The 23,148-nt window shown below is 36.5% G+C and overlaps 2 protein-coding genes across 8 annotated transcripts; both read left to right on the top strand.

Moving 5' to 3' along the window:
- The first annotated feature begins 7,817 nt into the window (after positions 1-7,817).
- Positions 7,818-13,459, top strand: LOC149010515 (uncharacterized). 4 transcript variants are annotated; one of them, XR_016174494.1, is made up of 6 exons: positions 7,818-10,449; positions 10,890-11,333; positions 11,424-11,670; positions 11,813-11,877; positions 12,147-13,174; positions 13,248-13,459. XR_016174494.1 is itself a non-coding variant. In XM_089162059.1 (3 exons), the coding sequence occupies exons 1-2, from the start codon at positions 7,818-7,820 to the stop codon at positions 11,303-11,305; spliced, it is 3,048 nt and encodes a 1,015-aa protein (XP_089018185.1). In that variant the 3' UTR covers positions 11,306-11,333; positions 11,424-12,069. The 4 variants fall into 4 exon arrangements, 1 of the variants encoding a protein (XP_089018185.1); XR_016174493.1 differs by having other exon boundaries at positions 11,424-11,877; positions 12,147-12,390; positions 12,518-13,174; XR_016174492.1 differs by having other exon boundaries at positions 11,424-11,877.
- Positions 13,460-16,478: 3,019 nt separating this feature from the next.
- LOC149010514 (uncharacterized) lies at positions 16,479-22,712 on the top strand. Of its 4 annotated transcripts, none has more exons than XR_016174722.1 (5): positions 16,479-19,220; positions 19,725-20,168; positions 20,259-20,722; positions 21,985-22,080; positions 22,154-22,712. XR_016174722.1 is itself a non-coding variant. In XM_089164006.1 (3 exons), the coding sequence occupies exons 1-2, from the start codon at positions 16,499-16,501 to the stop codon at positions 20,138-20,140; spliced, it is 3,138 nt and encodes a 1,045-aa protein (XP_089020132.1). In that variant the 5' UTR covers positions 16,479-16,498; the 3' UTR covers positions 20,141-20,168; positions 20,259-22,145. The 4 variants fall into 4 exon arrangements, 1 of the variants encoding a protein (XP_089020132.1); XR_016174721.1 differs by having other exon boundaries at positions 20,259-21,229; XR_016174720.1 differs by having other exon boundaries at positions 20,259-22,080.
- Positions 22,713-23,148: the final 436 nt, after the last annotated feature.

The following is a 23,148-nucleotide window of genomic DNA, read 5'->3' as shown; positions in this document are numbered from 1 at the left end:
TTCCTTGCATATTGTGTGCAATAGAGACACTCCTCACTCACATTGTTTGTTTTACAAAGTTCATTTCTTTCTTGAGTTGTCTAAGTGTTGTGCTCTAGCTTTTGGCTTCTTGAAGGGACTAGAAGAATTACCTCATCTTCTAGTTGGAGGTTGCTTTATCTTGGAGGTGGTGATGCGAAGAACCCTTGGTAGTAGGGTGCATCAATTACCTTAAAGACAACACTCAAAGTGTGACTCAACCTAATCGATCGGTGGTTCGTTCGGTTACAACTTCAAGCTCTCCGGATTAGCTAAGGATCTTCATCTCGCTCTCCGGATTAGCTAAGGATCTTCATCTCTCAATTGTATTGCAATTTCATTTTTATGTGTTTGAAGAATTTGTAATACAATTACCCCAACAAGGGTTAATTTGAGCTTTTGAATATTTTCAATCATACATTCAAAACAGGTGTCTTTATAACACCTACAAAAAGGCTTTAATACAAAAAAAAAAAAAAAAAAGCTTTTGTCAGAGTTTTTCATTTCAAGAAACTTAATAGCTCCCTATCCCCTAGTGAAGATCATATGGTTACTTGGATAAGTTATTTAGGTTTGGTGTATCTTCATTCTTCTATAGTTCATGTTGTTGTTCATCATTCCATGTTCATAATGTGTTCTTCTTTTCCTCTGAGTGAAACGTGCTTATTTGGTCATTCCTTCTGCAATATCAGAATTTGTTTTTGCAACTTACCCGTAAATCACTTAATTTTTATTAAGGGTAGACTTGACAGATCACAACATTTTGAGATGCTACTTGTTTTTATCAAATTCTCAACCTTATTTTTTCACCCTGTTGACATTGATGGATGTTTTTGGGGACATGCAACAATTTAACCCTACAACAACTTTTTAACACAAATAGAGCTCCGTGCATGGCGGAAAATGATCACTAACATCAAAGAGGATTGTACCCAGGGCACAGATTCCTGAGGAGGTCATATATACACAGTGTTAACCTTATTTCAAGAGAGGCTATATTCAGGACTTGAATTTGTCACCAAGCATCCAACAAATGAGCACCTGACTGTTATCAGCAAGTGAACATCACTAATCTAGTACAGTTAAAAACAAAATAGGATGCACTATTCTCTGAAGGGCCTCAAGTTGAGAGCTATGTCAATAGAATTCTAGGAAATGTAATGATATACTAAGAAATCCTGGATTTTGTTAATCTAAATATATGATGTCCTTTTTGTGGGTAGAGCCTTCAAGTTTTCAAGTTTGTGGAACTCAAGTGTGAATATAGAATTCTAAGAAATGCTATGATACACTGAAGAAATCCTGAACCTTTTTCTAGGCAAAGCCTTCAAACTTTCTAGTTTCAGGAACTCAAGCTTGATTATATTGCAACCTAACCAACTTCAAAATTTCTCCCGGCATGATGCAGTCAGACAAGTAGTTATAATTGTGATGTTCACCACTTGAAACTACTGGGAGAACCTCAGAAGATTGTCTACTGTTTCAGCATTCCAAAGGCAAGAGAATGGGAAATAAGGAAAAGACTGTCTACTGTTTCAGCATCCCAAAGGCAAGAAAATAAACTGAGAAAATAAAGATATTAAGGGCTCTTAATTATTAAAGTGTGTTCAGACATCCATTCCAAGCAAACCTTACTCAGTCTCAAGATCAACCACAACACATGCAACTGGCCTCTATCTCTCAAACACCAATGCAACAGAATCCTGCCTCATCTTCAAATCGATGGAATAACCAATGTAGTAGGCATACAGTTCATTTCCAGATCTACCAAAAGCCAAATCATACAGCCACTAAATGCTATTTTCGTTATTTGAATTCAACAGGTAATAACACTGCAATGTCATCTCCATCAGCAAACATGGCTGGACTATAACCCACGCCAACTAATATACATCCAGAGTGGTATCCAAATACGGGCGCAAAAAATTGTTTTATGTTCACCATTTTACTGAAGATAACAATTGCTATTTTGAGTTTCACCCATTTCATTTTTGTGTGAAGGACAAGGTAATCAAGCGGCCTCTACTTTAAGGCACTCTTAAAGATGGCCAGTTGTATCAACTAAAGGGTTTCCATTCTCTTGTTTCTCCTACAGCTAATTCTAGTGAATTCTCTAATAAAGTATCTGATGATGAGTGGCATGCATGGTCAGGCCATCCTCAACCATGCACTGTTCGTTCTTTAATCTCTAGACATTCTTTACCATGTTCTTCTTCTACTTTGAATAAATATTCTTATTGTTTTCTTGGTAAATTACACAAAACTTTTGGTATTTGAGGTTCATCCAGGCTAGTTTGCGCGCAACTTAATTACATCCTCAGGGGGAGCTTTATTGTCTACAAGGGTCGAACCCATGATCTCTCCACTAAGAAATATGGATCTTACCACTTTACTAACCCTGTATTGACAAATTACACAAAACTTATTTACCAAGTGCTAAATCAATTAGTGCATACTGCTTGACTTAATTAGTGATATTTGGGGACCCTTTCCTCACACCTCAACCACTGGGCACAAATATTTCATTATATTTGTGGATGATTTTTCAAAATTTACTTGGATATGTCCCTTGCCAATCGTTCTATGCTTTGTCTCATTTTTGAACAATTGAAAAGAGCGGCTGAAAAACAATTTTCTAGATCTATTAAAGCATTCCAATCTAATTGAGGTGTCCCACATACAACCAAATTCCCAAGTTACTAATGCAGCTCCAACATTATTGCCTAACGAAAATGTTTCAGCTATTGTAGAAAGTGACACAGGCTCACCAGATCCATTGCCTTCTCAACCAACAACAAGGGCAGAAGTACAAGTGCCTCTACAAACCCATCACATAGGTCAGGCATAATCCTAAACCCTCAACAAAGTATCCCTTGCCTTCTGCTAATTTGGTTGAGTCAAATATGGAGAAGGAGGCCACTTGTTTCACAGATGCTAATAAATTTGCTTAGTGGCGTGATGCAGTGTTAGATGAGTTTAGTGTTTTATTGTTCAATAAAACTTGAATACTAATACCTCCTAACCCGTCTTACAATGTGGTGGGCTGCAAGTGGGTCTACAAAATTAAGAGAAATGCTCATGACACAATGCAACGATATAAAACTCACCTTGTGGCAAAGGGTTATAATCAACAAGAGTGGATCGACTACACAAAGACATTCACCCAGTTGTAAAGCCCATGACAAGTCGAACAGTTCTCTCATTAGCAACAACATCTAATTGGCAACTGTGGCAACTTGATGTTAGCAATGCATTTTTACATGGGTCACTCACTGAAGATGTTTATATGATCCAACCCCTTGGATATATGAACACAGAGAAACCAACTCATATTTGCAAACTTAAAAAATCACTCTATGGTTTGAAACAAGGTCCCGTGCTTGGTTTCAAAGACTCAGCGGTTACTTAATTACACAGGGATTTGAAAGCTCAAACACTGATACAAGCTTATTCATCCTATGCCAGGGAAATACAAAGTTTATATTCTAGTTTATGTCAACGACATCATCATCACTTGATCGGATCCTACACTTCTGGCCACAATAATAATTGTATTACAAAAAGACTTTGCAATACACGATTTGGGAAACCTGCATTATTTTCTGGGCATTGAAATCTTGAAACATCCACAGGGAATTCTTCTATCACAACAAAAGTATATAGTTGATCTCCTACAAAAGATAGGTATAGATGGTGTCGAACCAGTTCATACAGCAGTGGCCACAAACACTTCTCTCTCTATGTCACAAGGAATTCTGTTGAGTGATGCTACATTGTATCGGAGCAGTGTTGGAGCACTTCAATACGTCACTCTAATGTGGCCTGACTTATCCTTTGTAGTTAACAAAGTCTGTCAATTCCAAAAACTACCAACGAATGAGCATTGGCAGGCTGTGAAAAGAATCTTTCACTATCTCAAAGAAACCTTAAATCATGGGTTACTACTATCACGGGTTCCAATACAAACCTAATGGCATACACTCACTCAGATTGGGCTGATGCCCTGATGACTAAAGATCCACAGGAGGATATGCCATCTTTATGGGAGATAACTTGATTTCTGATCAGCTAGAAAACAATCCACAATAGCTCTGCCAATGATGGGTTAGTAAAGCGGTTAAAAGGCCCAACCTCGCTAGGGGAGGTCTTGGGTTAGCACCCATTCGGCGGCATTAATTATATAAAAGCTCCCTTGAGGATGTAACTGTGGTGCACGCAAGCTGGCCCGGATGAACCTCAAATCCAAAAAAAATCCACAATAGCTCAGTCATCAACAGAATCTGAATATAGAACCATAACAGATGCCACGGACATTTGGTGGGTCAAGGCAAATTGCAAGTTAAGTTCATCAATACCAAATATCAACTTGTTGATATATTTACTAAAGCTTTATCAAAGGTGCGGTTCCTAGACATCAAAAACAAGTTGAAGATTATTCACCAACGTCCATCTTACACTTGAGGGGGGGTCTGTTAGAAAACTAACTTGCTGTCAAATGGAATTTGAAATCTTTAAAATTTAAATTTCAAATGTATTGCTGACTCTTTCAAACTCTAACCACTAGCTGCTAGTGATAGAGTTTGGAACAACAACAAACTCCTTGTATATTATAGAACTCATAATATAGAACTGCTATTACCCACAAGCAAAGGTAAGGCTTTCTCCCAGATCTTCTGCACTTACACAAGAATGACCCAGTCTCAGCCTAGAAACTGTGAGGAAGATGATCAGGAGCTAAAGTTTGGGTAGAAATATTATGAAGTGTCAAATTAGTATCAGCATAAGCTAATGAACAATAGTTAGTAGTCCTGTAAAGGACATATCATAGTAAGAGATTTAAAGAAAAGAACGAAAAGTTGGTGGCTCTGGAGAGTAGTTTACATCAATCAATTTCCTACGCACATCCTATAACTTATCATTGCTCTTGCGCTCCTTCACTATAAGAGTTTGGTTGCGTGATATGAAGTCCTCCAATTCTCCTTTTAACTGCTCAATCTCAGACTCTGGCATTTGACTTTTTCGGTGTTAACTGAATTGATTGATATCTGGATTTCATACCGTGTAGCTTGGTGACACAGAAAACCATGAAGTAAGATTTTGTAGTTATAACTAACTTATATATAAACATAAATAATAAGCTGATCGACTATTGGCTTTGTGCAATTATTCACCATATCAGAAGGGAAAGCAATAAAAGACCTTCCTTGCATTCTGTGTAGGTTCAAGGCACTATGACAATTGAGATTATTGTTCACACGTGGAAGCTAACTAGATTGTTGATTTTCCATTGGTATAGATAAGTTAAACCTGTCACTGATTTCCTTCCAAGGGAGCTAACAACATAATCATCTATTATTGAATTCCCAATTCAAAATAAAGGAAGAGTTATTGGTTGCTGCTCAATGTAGAACTGTATATCTGTCTTTCACAGTGACACTTCTTGTTGGGCTGGTTGTGCACTTCAACGGATGGTATTTTCCATGTCTGATTTGAATTCTTGACTAACCTTTCCAATGATTTTTCTTGTAATCTTTTAAACTTCTAATAGAGCATGATTTTTAGCCTTATTTAAAATAAAAAAGAAAAGAAAAGAAAAGAAAAGAAAAGAAATAGGTATTGATCATCTGTCCATTGCCCATTGTATTTCTTTTTATTTCTTCAATATAGTTTCCATTTCACCCCAAATCAAAATAAATCAAATTCAGCATCAAGAATGCTTGTTTCCCAAACCTCATTAAGTTACATATAAATGTACGAAGCTCTTTTTTGTCCAGCATCAAACGGTTGAGAAGTTTGTCCTTCTTCCGTTCTTCTTCTACCACTTCAGGTTCAGGTTTCACATATCTCTCCAGATATGTAGCCAAAGCTAGATGCTCTGCCCTTTGCTTGACACTACTGCAATCTAAAACATTATTATCCACGCAAGTAGCATGTTGTCAAAGCTCCTCATAGAGTTAGTTTATCTTTCTCTTGCACAGAAAACACAGGGGCACTGAAACATGCTATTTGAATCTTTTACACTAGCTCCTATCCACTCTTCAGCTTTTCATATGATTTTTCTTCGTATCCATTCATCTAATATTCAATAATGTCTATGTTTTACATTGAAGTCTTACCATTAAAATTTTGAGTAGGAAACTTAGAAATGAAATTGTTGCTCCAAAATCCTGTTTGACAATGCAAGTGAACGAGCCTACAAAAACGTGCTCTACCTCGTTGGTCGAACGATGCCTCCGACGATCAAGTTAGTGAAGATTTTGAATAAAAAGTCTAGTTGAAGATTTCAATGCCACAGGCAGTAACTCAAGAATGCGTACCAACTGATAATGGTGAAGATGTCCGTATTTATAACTTAAGAGATTGATTACCTTGACCGTACGGTGACGAATCCAACTTGAACTCTAGAAGTGCTCTTCTCTTCTCAGAGGTTCTGATCCACTGAGTATTGCTTATGTTTAGGTCTTTGAGTTCAAACAGTCTCTACCAAATTCAGATTCCCTAACTTGTCGGGGTCCTTAATATTTTGATCATATGATCCAGAAATTCCGTACTCAGTCATGTTAAGAAGTTAGTTGAACTCTGTTAATCCACACTACTTTGCGAGTCCTATGGCCTCTACTATGAAGTTGGTTGTCCAATCAGTCCTGTTCATTCAAGCTTATTTATATCAGAAATGAAAATGAAACAAGTCAAGAACAGTATTCTCGGTGGATAAGGATGAATGATGAATGCTCACTCTCAAGGGAAATAAATGTGAAAACCTATTTAGAATTCTGAACAGGTTTACCCATTCAGTTACGACCAAATTAAGAAGCCAAAAAGGTTATAGGCCACATCAGATGATCGAAATATAAGGGAGGCAGGTAAAAAAATGATCAAATACTTGAAAGCAACAAACAAACAGAACACTAATAAGGGATTTTAAATAAATAATTAAGCACTCTCCATTGAGAAGACCGCCAGTTAAAAAAACAAACCAACTCCAACGTTACTGTCAAATATATATATATATATATATGGAAAAAGTATGTCATACTCCACCCAAGTTTTACGCTCAAAGCTTGAATAAAAAGATCGAAGATCAATGGAGAAAATACCAAGTTAATTACCTACAGAAATTTCATCCTAGCTCTCTACAGAATTAGTTCCCGGCCCCATCCATAGGTGTGTAGATTCAATTCAACCAGCTAGCTGGTCTTCAAATAAATGGTGGTTGGTGAAGTGGTCAAGATTGATGCAATTAATAACCCCCTTTATTAATTAAAGAATCCCTGCTGCTTCGATCTTTCTTAAGCTAATAACTTTGTTGGTATCGATCAAGAGAATTAACCAAACCATCGCTTACGCATCTTTGTCAAATCGCTTATTCTTCACCACTGAGACTGAGACAACCCTTTCAGATACGCATTTCTTCCAAGGAAAATAATATATAATTACATATTATCAAATTAAGGACAGTCTAGCTAGCTCTAACCAAAGACAAGTCGCCATGCATCAAACTATACATCAAAGACCAACCGAGTGTCGACCATCCACGTGAAAGACGCGCGCGAAAGACTAAAGATGGAGTCTTTCTTTCATGGGCAAATTAAGACCGATGACACCAGGAGTCTACCCATAGGGCACGTCTTAAAACCGTTTATATAGTTCCCTTCACTGGGATCATTTACCTGCAACAACATTACTCACTCTTAATTGCCATTTGAGTAGTGATGGCTTATGTGCAGTTGGTGTTTCCATTATGTTGGGTTAACGTGGGAATATTTCTCATTGTTCTCTGGTGCGGCAGCTTCATGAGCATGAGTTTGGCCCAATCACCATCCTCAGCACTCAATGGAACGGATGATCGGCTAGCCTTGTTGGCCTTCAAGGCTCGCATAACCGAGGATCCATTTCACGTTTTGAGCTCTTGGAATGACTCCGTCCCCTATTGCGAGTGGCAAGGCATCACGTGTGGCAGTCGCCGGCATCCAAATAGGGTTAGACGGTTGGCATTACAGTCCTATAAACTGATAGGATCCATTGCACCGGAAATTGGTAACCTCAGCTTCCTTGAGCTGATTTCTCTCCAAAACAACAGCTTACATGGTGAAATCCCTAATCAGATAAGCTTTCTATCTAGGCTTCAATATTTATTACTACAAAACAACTCTTTTGAGGGGAAAATCCCACCCAACATATCACATTGCTCCAACCTTAGAAGACTCCGGTTGGAATACAACAATCTTGTAGGGAAGATCCCGATAGAGTTCGGCTCCCTGTCAAAGCTTCAACTCCTTGGAGTTGATAACAACCGTTTAAGTGGACAGATTCCAACCTCTTTTGCTAACCTTTCATCACTTGAAGCCATTTCTATGTCGTACAACGGATTCAGTGGAAGTATTCCAGATGCCTTTGGCCAAATGCCAGGATTAATGGATCTCTTTTCTTACGGAAATAAGTTATCAGGTACGATACCTCCTTCTGTACTTAATCTTTCTTCGCTCCATGCAATTGATTTTGGAAATAATCAACTTCATGGGAGTCTTCCACCAACATTTGGACTCAATCTACCCAATCTAGAGTGGTTTTCAATTGCAATGAACCAATTTCATGGATCTCTTCCAATTTCAATTTCCAATCTATCAAAACTCCAACTGTTTCAAGTTCACAACAACAATCTTGTTGGGAAAGTGGCAATTGATTTTGGAGGCTTATCAAAACTAGTTACATTATCCTTAGCCGCCAATCATTTGGGAAGTGGAGGGAGTGATGACTTGAATTTTATCCACACATTGACCAACTGCACTAGTTTGAAAGACTTAGTTTTTTATCAAAATCTATTTGGTGGTGCGCTCCCCAACTCCATGGCAAACTTGTCAACTCAACTACGTGTGCTTATAATCGATGAAAACCAAATATTTGGAAAAATCCCAGGAGGGATGGAGAACTTTGCAAGCTTAGAGTTTTTGAGCTTAGCTGGGAACCTCCTAGAAGGCAGTATCCCATCTTCATTTGGAAGATACGAAAAGCTATATATCCTTTATTTAGATGGGAATAGATTCACAGGGCCAATCCCTTCTTCTCTTGGAAATTTAACAATATTAAGTGATCTCTATTTACAAGGCAATCATTTGCATGGACAAATACCCTCAAGTCTTGGAAAATGCAAAAGTTTGTTACGATTGAGCCTCTCCAACAATAATTTTAGTGGTATCATCCCCAAAGAAATATTTTATATTTCCACATTAATAGAACTAAACTTGAGCAAAAATCATATATTTGGTTCTCTACCTATGGAAGTGGGTTCACTGATCAATCTTGATATCTTAGATGTTGAAGAGAACATGTTGTCTGGTGATATCCCAAAAGCCCTTGGTGCTTGTACGAGCCTACAACACATTTATATTAGGAGAAACTTATTTCAAGGGTCTATACCACTCTCTCTAAGTTCTCTAAGAGGTCTTGAAGATTTAGATATTTCACACAACAACTTCTCTGGTCTTATCCCAAAATATTTGGGAACATTCAAGTTTCTCCAAAATTTGAATTTATCATCTAATCATCTAGAGGGTGAGGTACCAACCGAAGGAGTCTTTAGAAACTTGAGTGCATTTTCAGTCCTTGGGAACAATAAGCTTTGTGGTGGCATACCAAAACTTCATTTGCAGGCATGCAAGATTCAAAAGCCCAAAGAGCATGGTAAGCTACAAGTTCTCAAATTGATAATCACCATATGTGGTTGTGGGGCTTTTCTATCTTTGATTTGTACACTATTATTTTTCATTATTCATCAGAGAAGGAAAGATAGGAAAGAATCCACGATACCTTTGGTGGGTGGTCATCATTTTAAGGTATCTTATGCTCAACTCCTTAAAGCTACTAATGAATTTTCATCAGGGAATTTGATTGGAGTAGGGAGTTTTGGTTATGTATACAGAGCTGTTCTCAATCATGGAGATACAGTTGTTGCAGTTAAGGTCTTCAAAATTGAACAAAGAGGTTCATCTAAGAGTTTCTTGGCTGAATGTGAAGCCCTTCGAAGTATACGGCATCGTAATCTTGTCAAGATCTTAACGAGTTGCTCAAGCATAGATTTTGAAGGGAATGATTTTATGGCTTTAGTGTATGAGTTTATGCCTAATGGGAATCTTGAGAAATGGTTATATCCGCATGCAAATGTAGTGGATGACGAACAAAGGCATTTAAACCTCATTCAAAGACTGAATGTTGCGATTGATATTGCCACAGCATTGGATTATCTTCACCACCATTGTCATATGCAAATTATCCATTGTGATCTAAAGCCAAGCAATATTCTTCTCGACGATGATTTAACTGCACATTTGGGTGACTTTGGCATATCAAAAATTGTTTCAAGAGCAACGGGAATATCTCAAAATCAATCTAGCTCAATCAGAATAAAAGGATCTATTGGATACACCGCTCCAGGTAATGTGCCATCTTTATTATCTAGTATGAATCTTTTTCTCTTCTTTTGTGAATTCTTAAGATGAGTCCAAGTATTTGTCTCTCATATTCCACTTCAAATTTTAAGGCATGATTATTATTTCACTAACATGTTAAAGTATATTTGGTCTCTTCGTAAAGAAGAGACCAAGATTCAATGTCTCAAACAATTGAAAAGTGATGCAAGATAGTGCTATCCTTGACTTCACTTGACTCCTCTTCTGCTCTTTATTTCCACCGCAAGCGTATATAACCAATGAAATTTCGTCCATGGTTATGCTTAACTTCACCTTTGAATTCAATAGAATAAGAGGAGAACAAGCCCTTCCTTTGTCATGTTTATCTTATTGTAATAATCAATAGGATTATCATATTCTTGCTAGTTCCAATAGTATTGACTACCCATGACACATATATTGCAGAGTATGGTGGAGGAGCTAATGTATCAACACATGGTGATGTTTACAGTTATGGCATTTTGTTGTTAGAGATGTTCACTAGGAAACAACCTACCGATGAAATGTTTAAGGATAACTTTAATCTTCATTTCTGGGCAAATATGGCTTTGCATGATGATGTGATGGCTATCGTTGATCCATCATTTCTCCACATGGAAGAAGATATTGAAGAGACAACCCAAACTATAGCTAAAATCACTGAGAGTCACAGATGCATAAAGGAAATTGTTCGAGAATGTCTCAATTCAGTTATTGGAATTGGTGTTGCTTGCTCAGCTGAATCACCATCGCACCGAATGGACATTAGTGTTGTGGTTAATGAGCTACATTTGATCAGGGACATTTACCTTGGAGCTGATACTTTGCAACAAAGAGTATAACCCAAACTTAGAAGGGTTATTGAACTTGGTAAGCAATCACTTCCTTTAAGAATAGAAGCTTCTTGTCATCTCAATGTATGAGTAAATTCATTAAAGTTTCCTAAACTTGCTGATGTAGGACTATCTTCTAAGGAGTTTGGGAAGATGGATGCTTTTCTGGCTGGATAATTTTCTTCTTCTTTTTATATATTTCCTTTCTAAGAATTAGTATCATTGTTTTTGGTGTTCTCTCTCTATCATGGGTCAAGTAGTTAAAAAGGAACTGATGTAATGTTTTCTGGGCAATTTTTTCTCTCGTGTATACCTTTCTTCTTCTCAATTAAGCAAGACAATTTGTATTTCGAAGATGACCGATTGTGGAAAAGGTTAGTAACAAAAGTGAAGAGGTTTGAGTGTTACCATTGTTGTTAAGGTTCAACTTGTGAATTATGATGGAAGTATTTGTTAAGGTCACATCGAATCCTCAGTATCCTTCAACTTATATATCAGAAACTTTTGCATATGAAGGCAACAGAAAGGTCGCAGATCAGGAGAAGGAAGGCTTGGGTCACCTGAAAAAAAGTTGGTCAACAGTAAGGGTTTCTTGAAGGATTACTTTACTCCTTAAACAGTTTATTTATTCCACTCTGTTCTTGTATCACCACAAGTTTCAGAGGCTTTATTTCTCATATACAATACTTGATAGCAGAAGTTAGGCTTTATATTGCCAAGCTTTGTGTTGTTTTTCAATTCATCAGAGCGTTTTCTTTGTTAAATATGTTATGCCCAATATCACATACAGTTTCTATTGGAGGCCTTCGCAGGTTTTTTTTTTTTTTGGTCTAAATTTTTAATGGGTCAGATTTCAGAGGAATGGGTAGTCAAAAGCAAGAGAAAAGACTATGATGAGTTCCTGCAACATGTTACTGCCATGCTTACACAAGTATCTGAACCCCACTAGACAGTCTCATGACAGGGACTATAATTCTACAGGTCTAATGGAGAAGCATCTCCAAAAGCTTGCAGATTTGAAGGCTATTTCAAATTCTATGGTCGAAGTGGAACTGAAGAAGAACAAGCTCCTCAACAGTTTGATGGACAACAGTGTGAGCTACATATAAATATTAATCTCCATAATTTTGTTGTAAACAGACATAAATGCTGGAGATTTTGTTACCTAGTTTTGGTTTTAGCTACAGATCTAACTCCTTGATTTTCTCTTATGTTTAATAGAGATGATACATCAGAATGAACAGAACCATATCAGGAGGACTAGCTGACAAAGAACGTGAAATTAAGCAGGCAGTAAACAGCAACATCAAAAGAAGAGCTGGAGACAATGAATCAACGGCTGTCTGAAAAAGGAGATCAACAGCTTTGATTTTCTCTAAACTCCATCTGAATTAGCCCTTTCTTTCTCTTCATTTTTAGCCTTTTCATTGCTAATCCTATTGATTTTTCGCTCCTCTGGCCTATCTTCTCTCTGATTTCTGTCATTAGAAAAATTACCAGCTAACCCACATTTATTGTTAACTAATGAATAATGTAAATGGACATTTTGCTGTCTTTTTGAAGATAAAAATGAACATTTTTTGAAGTGTGTACATAATTCCCGAGTCCTCAAGTCTTTGTTTTTCTCCTTCACCCCCATATGTGAATCCATAAGGCATAATTCATGGTTCGTTCCATTTGTTTCCATATGCAAAAATTGATGTATGATACATTTAATTCTATGTCCAATATTTGTTCTAGTCTTTATTTACTAATGCTTGAGTTTATTTCAAGTGGAAACAGGGAATGGAAGTTGAAGCACGCATGCAAAATGATACAAAGGGCCAAAGAGAGTCTGCTGATCCACCTAGTAAATACCATTCTGATTCCTATACAAAGGTAAACCTCTCACATAACTAATTCAACGTTAATTTCCAGTTTTGATATATCAATTATGTCAATAAATTTACAGGGATTCTGCATCAGAATGAAGAACTACAAGAGCATTTATATGGTTTTCATACTGATGTGGAATATACAGTTTTCACCAATGAAAATGAGCCAAAACCAACACCACCAAAGGGTTTATCTGCTCCCTATAAGTGTTGGTCAATAGGTAGAAGCTCAAAGAGAGGTGTTCTACATCTAAGTGATTTAAGATCAGGTGGTCCACAGTAGAATTTTTTTTTTTTTTTTTTTGAGAATCTTTTCTCTAGAAGAACAGTGAACTATGTACATTGCATTTTCACTGCTATTTGATAGTAAAGACTGAGAGTTTCTCATGGACAAAATCCAATCACTACTACAAGTCTATCCATCTATTAATCAAATCATTAATTTAGAATTGATTCTGGGTCACTCATAAGTAACCCATAGAGCACGTCTTTAAGTTCAGTCCATGCATGTATAGTTCCCTTCAGTCGGACCATTTACATGCAACTATTAATTAATTGCCATTTGAGCCATGATGGGTTATGTGTGGTCGGTGTTTCTATTCTTTTGGATTAATGTTGGAATTCCCATTCAAAGCTATTTACATTTGTATTAGCTATCAATCATTTGAGAAGTGGAGAGAGTGGTGACTTGGGTTTTATGAACAATGAGCAACTGTATTTTAAAAGTGTAAAGGATAATAAGTCTCTGAATTCAAAATTTTAAAGTCTAAGCTCACTGTCTGTTCTCAACCAATGACCTTGTGGGGGAGTGTAAAGGATAAGATCATGAGTTCAGAACCGTGTACGGATATCGTAAATCCAAAAGAGAGTGGAATTGGCTACACACCTTCAGAGACTTATCATTTACAAAAAGAGTTATTGCTTGATGATAATCTAGCTATTTGGTGGTGTGCTTCCCAACTCCGTGGCAAACTTGTCAACTCAACTCAGACCGGTTGTAATGGACGGACTTTGCAAGCTTAGAAGCATTGAACTTCAATGGGAACTTGCTAGAAGGTAATATGCCAACTTCAATTGGAAGATACAGAAAACTACATAACCTTTATTTGGATGGAAATAGACTCACTTCTCTTAAAAACTTTAACATTATTAAAATTTTATTTTAAATGATAATCATTTGCATAGAAAAATACTTTCGTCTTGAAAATTACAAAAGTTTGTTACGTTAGGCCTCTCCTAAAATAATTTCAATAGTATCATTTCGAAAAAAATATTTTATATTTCTATGCTAATAGAACTATACTTTTGGCATAAATTATATTAACAATTCACAAAGTGAGGAATTCTAGATTGACTTTCAAAATGTTCAAATTACAAAAACTTAGAGAAAGTGATCTTTGAAGAAAATGGTACATACAATGTAAGAAGAGACATTGTCTGCTGGGATATTGAAAAAAAAAAAAATTTTAATTAAAAAAACACAAAAAAATAGTGGACAAAATAAGAGGATAGGAATTAAAAGAAGAAGAATAATAGAGATTTGAATTTACATCCACGATACAAAGTCTTTCTTTGGCGTGTAATCCATAATGGTATTTTGTTGAATAATATTCGTGTAAAATGGAACAATTCTAATGGCTCCTGTGTGTTTGTGGTTGTTCAAATGAAACTGTTTGGCCTGTTCTTTTATCATGTGAATTTGCTAAGCATTTCCATTTTGCTGGTCCTCTCAACTTCAGAACTGAACATCTTAGTGCTAATTCCATGTTAAATTTACTTGTGAATCTGTGTATCCAATATAAGTGGACAAAATCCATTATTTTCTGGATTTTATCTACCTTATCTGTCACTTTCTATTATATTTGGAGGGCTAGAAATCATGCTATGATAAATGGAAAGAGAATAACTCTAGGTGAGACTCTTAACACTATTCTATATTGGATCAATGAACTTAAAATATCTTTTCCCCATGACAAGCTGCCAACATGGGAAAGTAATTCTCCTAACCAGCCTTGCCGCACCTACAGGATTTGCATAGTTTAGTAGTCCTGTAAAGGACACATCATAGTAAGAGATTTAAAGAAAAGAATGAAACGTTGGTGGCTCTAGAGAGTACTTTAAATCAATAAATTTCCTCGCTCTCAAGGGAAATAAATGTGAAAACCCAGTTACAGTTCTCTGCACCTTTACCCATTCAGCTACAATCAAAGAAGCCGAAAAGGTTATAGCCCACCAGATGCAATATAAGGCAGGTAAATGATCAAAGCAACAAACAGAACACAAGGGATTTTAAATGGATAATTAAGTACTAGATCTCCATTGATGAGAAAACCAGCTGTTCATAAAATCAAACCAACTCCCACGCACTGTCAAATATATGGAAAGAAGTAGGTCAAACTCTAACGAAGTTTTTCGCTCAAAGCTTGAAAAAGAAGATCAATGGAGAAAATACAAGTTACCCACAGAAATTTCAACGACAAAGTCTGCAGAATTCCCCCAATATGTACATGTAGACGGACACAATTCAACCAGGACTTATATAAAATGGTTGGTGAAGCGGTCATGATTGATGCAACCCTTAAAGAATCCCTTCGATCTTCAGCTAACTTTGTCTTTTCAGCAGATAATGCCTTCCTACGTTGTCGTTAGGCCAATTTTCAAGTATAGAGTCTTTTGAAGGATTCTGGAGAGAACCATGCTAGCGTCTTGGTAGTTGGTTGTCTCTTCCTCACCGCTGAGACAACCCTTTCAGATACGCAGGCACTTCTTCAAAGGAAAATAATCATTACATATTACAAAAGGTTGTCTTGCTCTGACCTACCACAAGTCGCCATCAAATTAGCAAAGACCGGAGCTCGAGTTCAGGCTGCCCAATAATTGACTAGTATTGTACTGCAAACGGTTAAGATCTCATCTGGACCGAGATCAAGATCTCAACTGATCATTTACAAAAGAATTTTCATACTTTTTTAGAAATGGACGGTTGAGATCGAAATACCGTTCGCCCTAGGTGCTGCGCAACATCCAAGCAATTTTACAAAGACAGAGGGTTGTCCATTTATGTTAACAAGTCTTCCTAGAATCATTACACATAATTGTGCTACCCAAGCAATTTTTAAAATACCAAGTGTTGTCGGTCCAAGTTAACAAGTCTTGCTGGAATCTTTACACATCACACGCTCAAAAGACTAAAGACCGTGTCTTTATGGGCAAAGACATTAGGAGTCTACCCATAGCACACATCTTAAAATAGTTCATATATATAGTTCCCTTCACTGGGATCATTCACCTGCAACTTTACTCACTCTTAATTGCCATTTGAGTAGTGATGGGTTATGTGCGGTTGGTGTTTCCATTGTGCTGGGTTAATATGGGAATATTTCTTATTATTCTCTGGTGCAGCAGCTTCATGAGCATGAGCTTGGCACAATCACCATCATCATCATCATCACTCAATGGAACGGATGATCGGCTAGCCTTGCTGGCCTTCAAGGCTCGCATAACCAAGGATCCATTTCACGTTTTGAGCTCTTGGAATGATTCCGTCCCCTACTGCGAGTGGCAAGGCATAACGTGTGGTAGTCATCGGCATCCAAATAGGGTTAGATCGTTGGAGTTACCGTCCTATGGACTGATAGGATCCATTGCACCGGAAATAGGTAACCTCAGCTTCCTTGAGATGTTTTCTCTCAAAAACAACAGCTTACATGGTGAAATCCCTCATCAAATAAGCTTTCTAGCCAGGCTTCAATATTTGTATCTGCAAAACAACTCTTTTGTGGGGGAAATCCCAACCAACATATCACGTTGTTCCAACCTTATAGTACTCTATTTGATGTACAACAATCTTGAAGGGAAAATCCCGATAGAGTTCGGGTCCTTGTCAAAGCTTCAAGCCATTGCAGTCCATAAAAACCGTTTAAGTGGACAGATTCCAACCTCTTTTTCTAATCTTTCATCACTTGAAGTCATTTCAACAATGTACAATGGACTCAGTGGAAGTATTCCAGATGCCTTTGGCCAATTGCCAAGATTAATGAAGCTCTATTTTTACGGAAATAATTTATCAGGTACGATACCTCCTGCTCTATATAATCTTTCCTCACTCCGTTCTATGGATTTTGGAAATAATCAACTTCATGGGAGTCTTCCACCAACATTTGGATTCAATCTACCCAATCTACAGTGGTTTTCAATTGCAATGAACCAATTTCATGGATCTCTTCCAATTTCAATTTCCAATCTATCAACACTCCTGGTGTTTCAAGTTAACTACAATAACCTTGTTGGGAAAGTGGCAATTGATTTTGGAGGCTTATCAAAACTAACTACTTTGTTTTTAGCCTCCAATCATTTGGGAAGTGGAGGGAGTGATGACTTGAGTTTTATCCACACATTGACCAACTGTTCTAATTTGAACTACTTAGATTTGGGTATTAATCTATTTGGTGGTGCACTCCCCAACTCCATGGCAAACTTAACTCAACTGAGAATGCTTATAATCGAAGAAAACCAAATATATGGAAAAATCCCAACAGGGATGGAGAACTTTGCAAGCTTAGAGTTTTTGAACTTAGCTAGAAACCTCCTAGAAGGCAGTATCCCATCTTCATTTGGAAGATATGAAAAGCTATATATCCTTTATTTAGATGGGAATAGATTCACGGGGCCAATCCCTTCTTCTCTTGGAAATTTAACAGCATTAAGTGATCTCTATTTACATGGTAATCATTTGCATGGACAAATACCCTCTAGTCTTGGAAAATGCAAAACTTTGTTACGATTGAGCCTCTCCAACAATAATTTCAGTGGTATCATCCCCAAAGAAATATTTTATATTTCCACACTAATAGAACTAAACTTGAGCAAAAATCATATCTTTGGTTCTCTACCTTTGGAAGTGGGTTCATTGATCAATCTTGAAATCTTGGATGTTGAAGAGAACATATTGACTGGTGATATCCCAAAAGCCCTTGGTGATTGTACGAGCCTACAACACATTTATATGAGGAGAAATTTATTTCAAGGGTCTATACCACTCTCTCTAAGTTCTCTAAGAGGTCTTGAAGATTTAGATATTTCACACAACAGCTTCTCTGGTCTTATCCCAAAATATTTGGGAACATTCAAGTTTCTCCAAAATTTGAATTTATCATCTAATAATCTGGAGGGTGAGGTTCCAACCGAAGGAGTGTTTAGAAACTTGAGTGCATTTTCAGTCCTTGGGAACGATAAGCTTTGCGGTGGTATACCAGAACTTCATTTGCAGGCATGCAAGATTCAAAAGCCCAAAGAGGATGGTAAGCGACAAGTTCTCAAATTGATAATCACCATATGTAGTTGTGGGGCTTTTCTATCTTTGATTTGTACAATATTATTTTTCATTATTTATCAGAAAAGGAAAGATGGGAAAGAATCCACAATACCTTTGGTGGGGGCTCATCATTTTAAGGTATCTTATGCTCAACTCCTTAAAGCTACTAATGGATTCTCATCAAGGAATTTGATTGGAGTAGGGAGTTTTGGTTTTGTATACAGAGGTGTTCTCAATCATGGAGAAACAGTTGTTGCAGTTAAGGTCTTCAAAATTGAACAAAGAGGTTCATCTAAGAGTTTCTTGGCTGAATGTGAAGCCCTTCGAAGTATACGGCATCGTAATCTTGTCAAGATCTTAACGAGTTGCTCAAGCATAGATTTTGAAGGTAATGATTTTATGGCTTTAGTGTATGAGTTCATGCCTAATGGGAATCTGGAGAAATGGTTATATCCGCATGCAAAGGAAGTGGATGATGAACAACGGCATTTAAACCTAATTCAAAGACTGAATGTTGCGATTGATATTGCCACGGCATTGGATTATCTTCACCACCATTGTCTTATGCAGATTATCCATTGTGATCTAAAGCCAAACAATATTCTTCTCGATGATGACCTAACTGCACATTTGGGTGACTTTGGCATATCAAAAATTGTTTCAAGAGCCACGGGAATATCTCAAAATCAATCTAGCTCAATCAGAATAAAAGGATCTATTGGATACACCGCACCAGGTAATGTGCCATCCTTATTATCTAGTGTGAATTTTTTTCTCTTCTTTTGTAAATTCATAAGATGAGTCCAAGTATTTGTCTCTCATATTCCACTTCAAATTTGAAGGCATGATTATTATTTCACTAAGACTCCAATTATTTGTGTTACATATTCCCCTTCAAATTTCGAGGCATGATTATTATTTCACTAACATGTTAAAGTATATTTGGTCTCTTCGTAAAGAAGAGACTAGGATTCAATGTCTCAAACAATTGAAAAGTGATGCAAGTAAGGTGCTATCCTTGACTTCACTTGACTCCACTTCTGCTCTTTATTTCCACCACAAGCATATATAACCTAGGAAATTTCTTCCATGGTTATGCTCAACTCACCTTTGAATTCAATAGAATAAGAAGAAAACAAGCCCTTCCTTTGTCATGTTTATCTAATTGTAATAATCAATAGGATTATCATATTCTTGCTAGTTCCAGTAGTATTTACTACCCATGACACATATATTGCAGAGTATGGTGGAGGAGCTAATGTATCAACACATGGTGATGTCTACAGTTATGGCATTTTGTTGTTAGAAATGTTCACTAGGAAACAACCTACTGATGAAATGTTTAAGGATGACTTTAATCTTCATTTTTGGGCAAATATGGCTTTGCATGATGATGTGATGGTTATCGTTGATCCATCATTTCTTCACATGGAAGAAGATATTGATGAGACAACCGAAACTATAGCTGAAATCACTGAGAGTCATAGATGCATAAAGGAAATTGTTCGAGAATGTCTCAATTCAGTTATTGGAATTGGTGTTGCTTGCTCAGCTGAATCACCATCACACCGAATGAACATTAGTGTTGTGGTCAATGAGCTACAGTTGATCAGGGACATTTACCTTGGAGCTGATACTTTGCAACGAAGAGTATAACCCAAACTTAGAAGGGTTATCGAACTTGGTAAGCAATCACTTCCTTTAAGAATAGAAGCTTCTTGTCATCTCAATGTATGAGTAAATTCATTAAATTTTCCTAAACTTGCTGATGTAGGACTATCTTCTAAGGAATTTGAGAAGATGGATGCTTTTCAGCTGGAAAATTTTCTTCTTCTTCTGCTTTTTTTTCCTGTAATTTCCTTTTAAGGAATTAGTATCATTGTTTTTGGTGTTCTCTCTCATTCATGGGTCAAGTAGTTAAAAAGGAACTGTTGTAATTTTTTGTGGGCAATCTTTCTTCTCGTGTATACCTTTCTTATTCTCAATTAAGCAAGATTATTTGTATTTCGAAGATGACCAATTGTGGAAAAGGTTAGTAACAAAAGTGAAGAGGTTTGAGTGTTACCATTGTTGTTAAGGTTCAACTTGTGAATTATGATGGAAGTCTTTGTTAAGGTCACATCGAATCCTCAGTATCCTTCAACTTATATATCAGAAACTTTTGGATATGAAGGCAACAGAAAGGTCGCAGATCAGGAGAAGGAAGGCTTGGGTCACCTGAAAAAAAATTGGTCAACAGTAAGGGTTTCTTGCAAGATTACTTTACTCCTAAAACAATTTCTTTATTTCACTCTGTTCTTGTATCACCACAAGTTTCAGAGGCTTTATTTCTCATATTCAATACTTGATAGCAGAAGTTAGGCTTTATATATATTTCCAAGTTTTGTGTTGTTTTTTTTCTTCATTAGAGCATTTTCTTTGTGAAATATGTTATGCGTAATATCACATACAGTTTCTATTGGAGGCCTCCGCAGGTTTTTTTTTTTTTTTTTTTGTTCAAAATTTTTAGTGGATCAGATTTCAGAGAAATGGGTATTCAAAAGCAACCCAAAAGCAAAAGCAAAAGCAAGAGGAAAGACTCTGATGGGTACCTGCAACATGTTACTGCCATGCTTACACAAGTATCTGAACCCCCTAGACAGTCTCATGACAGTGACTATAATTCTGCAGGTCGAAGCATCTCCAAAAGCTTGCAGATTTGAAGGCTATTTCAAATTCTATGGCAGAAATGGAATTGACAACAGTGTGAGCTACATATAAATATTAATCTCCATAATTTGTTGTAAAACAGACATAAATGCTGGAGATTTTGTTACCTTAGTTTTTGTTTTAGCTACAGATCTAACTTCTTGATTTTCTCTTAGTTTTAATAGAGATGAAAAAACTACATCAGAATGAACAGAACCTCAAGAGAAGAATTCAATTAGAAAAGGAACTAGCTGACAAAGAACGTGAAATTAAGCAGTTAACAGCAACATCAAAAGTAGAGCTGAAGACAATGAAGCAACAGCTTTGATTTTCTCTAAACTCCATCTGAATTAGCCATCTTGCTTTCTCTTCATTTTTACCTTTTCATTGCTAATCCTATTGTTTTTTTGCTCCTCTGGCCTATCTTCTCTCTGATTTCTGCTTGTGCCTATTACACCTTCTTTGCTTCAAACCCCCTCTATTAAATGTATTTTGATAAAAACCATCTTTGGATTGTTGTATTGGTCTCTTTATGTGCTGATCATGGGTGTCGATTATCTAATTCCAAACTTCTCTTCTTCCATACAGTTAACCAATTCTCATGCTCTCACATTTAACTGTTCTCTGGAACAATGTAATCCAAGTAATCGTGCTCTGTTTTGTTCTGTTCTGATGTATCTATAAGGCATAATTCATGCTGCTTTCCATTTGTTTCCATATGCAAAAAGTGATGTATGATACATTTAATTCTATTTCCAATATTTGTTCTAGTCTTTATATACTAATGCTTGAGTTTATTTCAAGTGGAACAGGGAATGGAAGTTGAATCACGCATGCAAAATGGTACAAAGGGTCAAAGAGAATCTGCTGATCCACCTAATAAATACCATTCTGATTTCTATACAAAGGTAAACCTCTCACATAACAAATTCAACGTTAATTTACAGTTTTGAATAATCAATTATGTCAATAAATTTACAGGGATTCTGCCTCAGAATGAAGAACTACAGGAGCATTTGTATGCTTTTCATACTGATGTGGAATATACAGTTTTCACCAATGAAAATGAGCCAAACCCAACACCACCAAAGGGTTTATCTGCTCCCTACAAGTTAGTCAATAGGAAGAAGCAGAAACAGAGGTGTTCCACATCAAAGAGATTTAAGATCAGGTGGTCCAAAGTAGTTTTTTTTTTTTTTTAAGAATGTTTTCTCTAGAAGAACAGTGAACTTGTTAACTAATTCAACATTTGTATTAGCAATCAATCATTTAGGAAGTAGAGAGAGTGGTGACTTGGGTTTTATCAACAATGACCAGCTGTACTTCAAAAGAGTTATTGCTTGATGATAATCTAGCTATTTGGTGGTGTGCTTCCCAATTCCGTGGCAAACTTGTCAACTCAACTCAGACTACTTGTAATGGACAGACTTTGCAAGCTTAGAGGCGTTGAGCTTAAATGAAAACTTGCTAGAAGGCAGTATTCCAACTTCAATTAGAAGATACAGAAAATTATATAACCTTTATTTAGATGGAAATAGACTAATGGGGCCAATCCCTTCTCTTGGAAACTTAACATTATTAAAATCTTATTTTAGATGATAATCATTTGTAATGAAAAATACCTTCAAGTCTTTCAAAATGCAAAAGTTTGTAACGCCTACCCTAAAATAATTTCAATGGTATCATCCCGAAATAAATATTTTATACTTTTACGCTAATAGAACTATACTTGGGCATAAATATATTAACAATTCACAAAGTGAGGAATTCTAGATTGATTTTCAAATGTCCAAATTACAAAAAACTCAGAGAAAGTGATCTTTGAAGAAAAAGGTACATGCTACGTAAGAAGAGACATTATATGATGGGAGATTGAAAATAAAAATTAAAACACAGAAAAATAGTAGACAAAATAATAAGATAGGAATTAAAAGAAAAAAGAAGAAGAATCTGGGAATACTTTAAATAATAGAGAT

Source organism: Hakea prostrata, chromosome 7 (genome assembly GCF_041222555.1).
Source record: "Hakea prostrata isolate BN-2017 chromosome 7, UWA_Hpros_2, whole genome shotgun sequence".
NCBI classification, from domain to species: domain Eukaryota; kingdom Viridiplantae; phylum Streptophyta; class Magnoliopsida; order Proteales; family Proteaceae; genus Hakea; species Hakea prostrata.
This window is presented reverse-complemented; position numbering and strand designations above follow the sequence as displayed.